Source organism: Cucurbita maxima, unplaced genomic scaffold, assembly GCF_002738345.1.
Source record: "Cucurbita maxima cultivar Rimu unplaced genomic scaffold, Cmax_1.0 Cma_Scf00018, whole genome shotgun sequence".
Classification (NCBI taxonomy): Eukaryota; Viridiplantae; Streptophyta; class Magnoliopsida; order Cucurbitales; family Cucurbitaceae; genus Cucurbita; species Cucurbita maxima.
The window spans coordinates 331,244-339,865 of NW_019272034.1; the positions used below are offsets into that span (position 1 = coordinate 331,244).

The 8,622-nt window shown below is 36.3% G+C and overlaps 2 protein-coding genes across 5 annotated transcripts in view; one reads left to right on the forward strand and one right to left on the reverse strand.

The window, feature by feature from the left end:
* Positions 1-7,472, forward strand: part of LOC111492713 (dentin sialophosphoprotein) — a 10,328-nt gene extending 2,856 nt beyond the window's left edge. For 2 of the 4 annotated variants that reach the window (XM_023142129.1, XM_023142132.1), the window contains exons 2-12: positions 253-479; positions 1,857-1,924; positions 2,126-2,200; positions 2,399-2,748; positions 2,912-2,980; positions 3,192-3,280; positions 3,684-5,849; positions 5,969-6,046; positions 6,225-6,336; positions 6,809-6,886; positions 6,993-7,472. In XM_023142129.1, coding sequence (XP_022997897.1) covers positions 253-479; positions 1,857-1,924; positions 2,126-2,200; positions 2,399-2,748; positions 2,912-2,980; positions 3,192-3,280; positions 3,684-5,849; positions 5,969-6,046; positions 6,225-6,336; positions 6,809-6,886; positions 6,993-7,043 — 3,363 coding nt within the window. In that variant the 3' untranslated portion in view covers positions 7,044-7,472. The remainder of the gene's footprint in view (positions 1-252; positions 480-1,856; positions 1,925-2,125; positions 2,201-2,398; positions 2,749-2,911; positions 2,981-3,191; positions 3,281-3,683; positions 5,850-5,968; positions 6,047-6,224; positions 6,337-6,808; positions 6,887-6,992) is intronic. The other 2 variants (XM_023142130.1, XM_023142131.1) reach the window with 2 other exon arrangements.
* A 221-nt stretch (positions 7,473-7,693) lies between these two features.
* Positions 7,694-8,622, reverse strand: part of LOC111493014 (60S ribosomal protein L28-2-like) — a 2,222-nt gene continuing 1,293 nt past the window's right edge. Inside the window, exons 3-4 of the mRNA XM_023142579.1 lie at positions 8,359-8,522; positions 7,694-8,076 (exon numbers count right to left, since the gene is read on the reverse strand). Of these exons, the coding sequence (XP_022998347.1) occupies positions 7,936-8,076; positions 8,359-8,522 (305 nt within the window). The 3' untranslated portion in view covers positions 7,694-7,935. The remainder of the gene's footprint in view (positions 8,077-8,358; positions 8,523-8,622) is intronic.

Sequence of the window (8,622 nt, forward strand, 5' to 3'; positions counted from 1 at the left end):
CCCCCCCCCCCCCCCCCCCCCCCCTCTCCCAGGGCAGGTTTGTGCTAAAGTCATAATATATGTATGGATCTGACATATTCTCATCATATCAATGTTTCCTATTAGTCAACTGTTACAATCATACATGCACCTTAAGATCTAATTCTGCTTCCCTGTTTGAAGTTTATTATTTATTATTATTATTATTTTTTTTTTTTTTTGAGGTCTTTGGCTATTTAAGATTGTTGTACCTGAACTGAAATTTTACATCAGGTCATTGATGTTGGGGGTAAAGAGTTTAGGTTCACATGGTCACGTGAAGTTGGTGATCTTTGTGACATATACGAAGAACGTAAAAGTGGCGAAGATGGAAGTGGTTTGCTTGTTGAATCAGGCAATGCTTGGAGAAAAGTGAATGTGCAGCGTATCTTGGATGAATCAACTACAAACCATGTTAAGAAGTTGTCTGAGGAAGCTGAACGAAGATCTAAATCTCGCAGGTATTTCTTTTGTCAATTTTAATAGAAATCAAATTATTTTGTTCAAGTTCTTATCAAATTGGTAGAAGTTTTAAAGCTGGAAAAAGGCATACAAGCTTCCAAAATCTTCGTGAGGCCTGGCATTGTCCAAAATTATTCTTAAAAAATCTCATCTCAAAACTTCCTAACTCACTCCATTCATAGAATTCAACTCTAAGCAAATTACCAAATAATTACAAATATGCCACTGCTAATAGCATATCCTTACTAATATTCTTTACAAAATGATGATTAGATTCAATTTTGAAGTTATTCGATGATATTAGGTTTAATTGAGACTTCTTTTCTAAAACAAGAGACAAATTTCATAGATAATTGTGTTATTCAAGAAGGTAAAAACCAAACAAAAGTCAAGGAGTTTGACGAAGATTGTTGATTAGCTATCATCATAGAATTAGGAACACTGCAACAAGACTAGAAATGCAGGCCTACGTAAGAAGAGGCCACAAATACAACAAAATCCCCAACTTATTCTCACTTGAACCAAATGCCTCCGAAAATCCTTTTGTTTCTCTCCAACAAAATCCTTTTGACTAGAAACGGATTACTGCAAATTTTATGCGGACTCTCTCTTGTCCTTGAATACATGGCTACAAAGAAGCTGATGAGCATAGCATGAATCATCTAGGCAAGACGTAGCTTCTTCTCTGCATAACTTCGTTGGTTTTAACACCTTGAAGAATCACTTCCTACAGAAAGACCTTAAAAATTTTAGGGAGTTTAGACTTCCATTCTTTTCGCTCAGCTCTTGAAAAATGAAAGTCTGTAGCAGCCAGCAGGAAGAGAAACAACTGAGACGAACAAAACAAAATCAGTGAAGTAATGCAGATTGACATTTTAATAATAAATTGATTTATAAGCGTACTTAGACATGAGTAATTGCATTGTTCAGAATATAGTTGCTTAATGCCTCTGCTTCTAATAGAAAACAACTACAGATGACTTTCAAGCTATTTTTCTATTTAATTAAATTTGGACATGAAACTATAGTATATTCCTTTGTTTAGAAGTATTGGAATGCTCTTAAAAATAAAAATTATGTTTAGGTTGTGGATGTTTTACCATTCTTCTAAGCCATAATTAGTTTTATTTATAAGTTTTATAATAATATATGATCAACTACTCTTATAATATCTGTCCTTCCTCTCAAACCAAAAACCGGAAGAAAAGGATTTTGATGATTGTTATGTAGAACTGATAGTTTGTGAACCTTTTACTTTCATGATTTTTAAACTATAGAAAGGTTTTGTATATTGTATTAAAGATATCTGTGATGGTGTGTAGTATTATCTTTAGCTCTCTCACATGCATGCACATCTGTTGTGTTTCTGGCTACAGAGCTATTGTCTTAGAACCCGGGAATCTATCTATGAAGAATCAAATAAAGCAATTGGCTGCTGCCGAATGTATGCATCTCTTGAATCACTTTTCTTCTTTTTTTTTTTTTTTTTTTTTTTTTTTTTTTTTTTTTTTTTTTTTTTTTTTTTTTTTTTTTTTTTTTTTNTTTTTTTTTTTTTTTTGTGTGTTACTGTTATCTGATTGCATTACTGCAAAAACTGCACCTTATGAGTTGCTCAAGTCTTTACTAATGCCTAGCTTGCTTGCAGCTAATCCATGGAGGATGCATTATAAGAATAAGAAAGAGCCTCCATTTAAAAAGCAGAAAAACGAATTGTCTCAAGGTGATTGCCTGTGTACGCATATTGAATTCTTTCTTCTTATTCCATTTTCTTTTCTATATGCTTTATGCTTCATCTTTTGACATAGAGCGTTTTCTCACTTTTTGAGTGATTTCTTTCTCTTTGATGTATACTGCGTCTCCTGATGGACAGTAATTTCAATTAAGCTTAGTAATTGAGTACTAATATTTGTCATTGCAGTTGGGCCTCCAAAATCTACATTTAAGCCTGGCATGTCATCAGTACCTGCTTCCAAGGAGAGGCTATCATCTTCACCTGTTCCATCTCCACCTGAGCAATTTGGTGCTCCAATATCTCAATTCGGATCTGCAAATCCCACCAAGACTCATTGTATTGCAGAAGATATTAAACCTCGACAACCAGCTAAGATTAATGCTGCTGCTAGCAGTGAGAAGGAAATTCCAACCAAAGCCGCAAAAGGAGTTCTGGAAGCACCAGGACAGGAAGTGAATGCCGGAGCTAAACCAACAGATTTGCAAGGAATGTTGTATAATTTACTCTTGGATAACCCCAAGGGGATGAGTTTGAAGGTACGCTAAGTAAATAGATAATTTTAATTGAAATATGGATTCCTATATAAAAATAATGTTGGATGTTTCCTGTTCGTTGTGTGTTTGTTCCTTTAAACAAGTCTGTCAATTCTATTCAAAGCATGAATTTACTGTTTTCTCCCTCTTTTTCTCTCTCGTGTAGGCATTGGAGAAAGCTGTTGGCGATAAAATCCCAAATTCTGTAAAAAAGATTGAGCCAATCATTAAAAAAGTAAGTGATGTAAATGTTAAATTATTAGAAATCCAATTCATAATCTCTTAGGTCAGTATTTATTCAGTATTTCAACGAATCTCATATACTCCCTAAATATGTTGTCTTGAATAGTAATTCAATCAAAAAGATCCAACAAGTGAACTATCAATTTGAAATGGGGAGATATTAGAAATCCAATTCTTATATTCTTGTTTAATTTGACTATTAGATTGCAACCTACCAAGCTCCAGGGAGATATTGTTTGAAGTCAGAAGTTGAGTTGGAAGGCTCTAAAAAACCTTCATCTGAAGGTGAAAGGTACTTCCTTCAACATTTGACGGGCTTATTTCATCTGGTTGACTTAAACAGTTTTTGAGAATGTTACTTTAAATGCATTCAAACTTACCTCTTTGAGTAAGTAGAGATATCTCAACTATATTGTCTTGGTATTCCAATGTATTAATCTGTTGTCAAGACATTGCTACTTTCTCGAAGAGGTTGTAGGTTCAAATCCTCATATGTGTTAGTAATATTTTTTGTTACACAAAAAAAAAGTGAAAAAAAAAAAACAAAAGAATTTCATTAGAGAGTAATTGTAGTGGAGAATAGCATTTCCAACACAAAAGAAAGCTCAACCCAGTAATTACTAGCCGGTGTATTTGATATTTATGGATTGCTCGATATTCATCTAGGAATCTAATTCATGTTTTGTCTTTCACAGCTCTCCTTTAGTCAGCCATCAACAAACCCCGGTACATGAAGACTTCCATGATCAACCTGTTCCAGAATCGCAATTAGAAGCAAGACATGTCATTGAATTGGAGGAAAAGGTAGAAACCTCTCAAGCAAACAAAGAATCAAATTTCTTGGAGAAAAATGGCATCCAACAGAATTCACCCGATCCTTTTGCTGAGAAAAAAGGCTCTGAAAATAGCGAAGGCGAGGCAGCTACTTCTTCTGACAATGAAAGTGACAGTGATTCTGAAAGTGATAGTAGTGATAGTGGAAGTGATAGTGGGAACCGTAGTAGGAGTAGAAGTCGAAGCCCCGTGGGTAGTGGGAGTGGGAGTAGCAGTGATAGTGAAAGTGATGCACCTTCTAATAGCAAGGAGGGTTCTGATGAGGATGTGGATATCATGACTAGTGATGATGACAAAGAACCCAAGCATAAATTGCAAGCTTCCGTACAGGGTTTCTCTGCGTCTCCTGCTGCTTGGAAAAGTCCAGATGGTGGGGCTGTGTTGAACATAGACGATGAGAAGGAAGATGGTCACGAATCTGATGCAATTGACATCGAGAAAGATTCTTCTGATGATGAGCCAGAAGCTAAAATTGATGATCGTAGTTTACCTCCTACAGGAGAAGGTGGAAGAACTGTGGAAGAATCAAGATCCTTGTCACCATACCCTGATGAATTCCAAGAGCGCCAAAACTTTATTGGGAGTTTGTTTGAGGACAGGGAAAATACTGTTGTGGACAGTGGCAGGCATGAACAATCTGACAGCACAGATAGGATATCTAAAGGCAAGTCTAAAAGGAGTTCTGAGTTGGAGTGCTTTGAAGAGAACGCTGTTCATACTAAGAGATTAAAATTAGAAAGCTCATCGCAACAACCTGTTTCTGGTAATTGGGGAGTCCAATTACAGAGTTCTCGCAATTTATCTCCTAGTAAACTCAACAGAGATTCTGCAAGGAACCCTACCAATCAAGTTACTAATAAAGGTGAGTTGAAGGGCAATTCTGATTTTAGACCAAAAATGGGAAACAAAGAAATAGTTTCAGAAAAAAATTGTTCAGATGTTTCACAAGCAAGTTGGAGGCCCCATGATCAAAGTGGAGTGAGGGCTGTAGATACAGCAGTTAGACCCGACAAGCATGGTGAGAGCATTGGACGTGGTGGTAAACACAGTGAAAAGGGTGGTCATGCTAATGAAAGTTTTCATGCGTATAAAGATAGATTTTATGGAAATGCTGAAAATGAAGAGATGAATGAGAAAAAAGTTTCAAGAAATTCTAGATCTGGTGGTCCAGGAGACAAACAGATACAACCCTCTGACTCCCATCTTAGTAAACCAGGTGACATAGTTGGAAAATTCAAAGATGGCAAAACGTTTCCAAGTTCGCAGATGGGGTACTCACCAAGGGATAATAATAATAGAATTAGTGCTGACAGGTCCCCAGTTAATGGAAAAGGCCGTATTCTCCAAAGAGAGCATTCAGACCTTGAATTAGGTGAACTTCGTGAGCCCTTTCCCGAGGAAGCATTGGGTAAAAAGAAATTTGAAAGAAATAATTCATCGAAACAGTTGGAGAACAAAGAGCACACTTCAGATATCTGGAGTTCAGAGTTAAATAAAGGAAAATCTAATTTGAAGGCTAGTTTAGATAATGGAAAGCGGTCCTCACCCCATATAAGTACCAAGTTTCCAAGCAATCCAGAAGGCTCAAATAAAAAGAAGATTTCAGAACATAAAGTTGAAGATTTGACGAGGATAAACCACCGGCCTCCGCAGTCTCATCCACAAGGATCACAATATAGTTCAAGAGTAGATCACGTTGAAGTTGAAAAGCCGGTTGATGCAAATGTAAAACTTAATCAAGGGATTGGTCCAGAAAGCTGTGGGGAAAGCAACAGGAAAGCATCTGTTGGCATGTCCCAGCTGCATGATATGAAACGAGAACAGCTTCCCTCAAAAAAAGGAAGTAAAAGACAAGCACCTAATCAAATAATTGAAGTTACTGATGCACTAAAGAACCCGATATCAGCTGAGCATGAAAATAGTGATCTAAAGAGAAGAGATTCTTCTTCAGATGAAAACAGTTGTTCATATTCCAAGTATGAAAAGGACGAGCCAGAGTTGAAGGGAGCAATCAAAGATTTCTCTCAGTAAGTTCCGTTTGTAATTCATTTGAATTGTTGAGGCTACTAATTCTGTTTCACTCGTTCTTGTATTTTTTTTTTATTAATATCTGTGATTACTGATTAAAATGTATACTTGTTTTTAGGTACAAGGAATATGTACAGGAGTATCGTGATAAATATGAATGTTACCTGTCCTTGAACAAAATCCTAGAAAGCTACAGGTAATGCTACTTCTTTTAGTTAATGTCCAATTTTTATCCGTTCCTAGATGATGTTGCAGTCTGCCTCTTAATGTCCTGTTATTATTTTTAAGCAAGTTTGATGATTTATTTGTGTCCTGGTATGCTGTTCCTGTAAAGAAAAGATCATTCTGTTTTTAAGCATCGATCAATAATGTAGGGCTGAGTTCTGCAAACTCGGGAAGGAGCTTGATTCTGCTAGGGGACAAGATTCAGACAAATACTTTAACCTTTTAGGACAGCTGAAAGAATCTTATCGGCTGTGTTCAACGGTATGGCTGTTTCCTAGTATATTTGCTACAAGTTTACTTGTTAATATTAGTAGTTTTTCATGTTCAAGTATATATTTCTCAATGTTTACTCTGGAAAATTTCTGATGTTTCATCCAGCTAGTGCTCATTGTAGTCTAGGTTTGTGTAAGCTTTTGGTTTATATTGAAAAATTTGGACTCCAGAGGGAGAGGGAGTTCATGATTGGAAGTAAAAGGTTAGGGATAGTTTAGGATTAAGGTTGACAGTAGATTCAGATGCAGCAAGGCATGGTTGACGGAATTGGTTAGAGGAAATACTTTCTCTATCTCGGTTGATTGGGTAACTTTTATTTGTTCCCGTTATTTGAATATGGATTCTGTCAAAGATGGGTTTCATGGCTTGTAGTTGATATTAGCATAAATATCTTTTGTATACCTGAATCTGAATTAGCATCTTTATCTTTCTCTTATATTATTTTTCCTGTATAATGAAGTTGACTCAAATAAAGAGTAATTTGCAGAGGCACAAGAGGTTGAAAAAGATATTCATCGTTCTCCACGAAGAGCTGAAGGTGATTAACATCAACTTACAAATCCACATCACCATCTTGCTTTTGTGGTTCTAACTTTTATCCCTAATTTTGTTATTTTCTTAAAATATGTATTTTATTGTTGCAGCATCTAAAGGAAAGGATTAAAGATTTTGCACAAACTTACGCGAAGGATTGAGATTGGATGTGTTTCTATTCGAGCAATCGGACGCTCTTTAGACAATCATGTCTGACTCGGGGTAGAGGTCGTTAAGAGGTAGAGGTGGATGCAAGAACTGCATCAATGAATTTCTGTGCATAGTAAAATGAGTCTAAGTCTTTTTTTTATTTTTTTTGCTTGCTACCTTCTCCCCAACCTCAATATAGAAACATGTACATTTTTTCTTTTTGCTCTCTCCCCTCTCTCTCTTGGAATGCATTTTCTTTTATTTAGCAACGTAGAGAGGTTGGACTTTTGTTTTAGTTTAGCCTGACCTCTTCCTGTATAGACTTGTGAGGCTTCTTTTGAGTATGGATATAATCTACTTTTGTAGGTTGTACAAATTTTGAACGTGTAAAAAATGTTCCCAATAACTGTGAATATGCTAATGTCATTTGCGATCATAGGGAATTCTCTTGGAGTTGTGATTCTATAGTGGACCTGTAACAAGTTTCTTCTCTTGGTCAATGTTGGCTCTAAAAAATAAGTAAAATGCGTACATTACATTGAACTGGAAACTAATGTTGGCAATTGATTTAAGGAGTCGTTTCGTTTGGATTGAGCGCATGAGATGAGAATAGAAGTGTATTGCCGTACAATCATTTTAGGTAGTCATGGTGAAGGGATAATAAAATATCTGGTAAGTTTCAGCTGCATTTAGAATAACATATTAACCAAAACAAAGTCTTAAGACTACCCGCAAAGAGTTGACCTCAACATGAAATAACCATTATAGTAACGCAAAACATAGCAAAACATCTATTGCCAGACTACTACACTCCTTCAGATTCCAAACCGAACTACAAAGTTGGCATTCCAAAAGAAAACACACAGAAAAATGCAACAATCTCCTTCTCTACTAGCTCAATTCTCACTTTCTTCCACGTGATTTCAACGCTTGCCTGTTCCTCTTCTTTACGCCAGACTTGGCCACCTTAAGGCTCCTGTTCACAGCACTCAATCTTGCAAGGGCATCCCTCTTCAGATCTGGCCTGTAGTAGTTATCTCCCACCTGCATATCATTGGGACAGAAGGGTTCCAACCATTCAAAGTAAATTCGCAGCAAAAGTACCCAAAGCTAGATATATTACTTTAGCTTAAGGTATGTGCCACAGTTGTAGTTTTATTGCCGGCGATAAAGGGGGCCATACAAAGTATATTTGCAGGAGAAGTACTCGAAAGATGGTCATATTATTTAGCCTAAGGTATGTGCCACAATTGTAGTTCTATCGCCGGCGATAAGGGGGGGTGGGAGCCAAAATAAGACATTGAATGCCTGAACCTTTAAAATTACCTGATTTGTTACAGCTTTGGCCATCCTACGGAACTCTTTCTTCATTAATGATTTATGAAGCAATGAAGAAGGCTTGTTCTGTTTCTTGCTCTTAGTTGTTGCAAACAAAATGGATTGGTCTTTGCCTCCAGGTTGAATCGTAACAGTTTTCTTGTTGGCCAAACCTAAAACACAAGAATCTTATTTAATCTCTATGCATATACATTATTCACTATCTGCAATATTATCTTCAATCTAACACAAAAAAAAAAAAAAAAAAAAAAA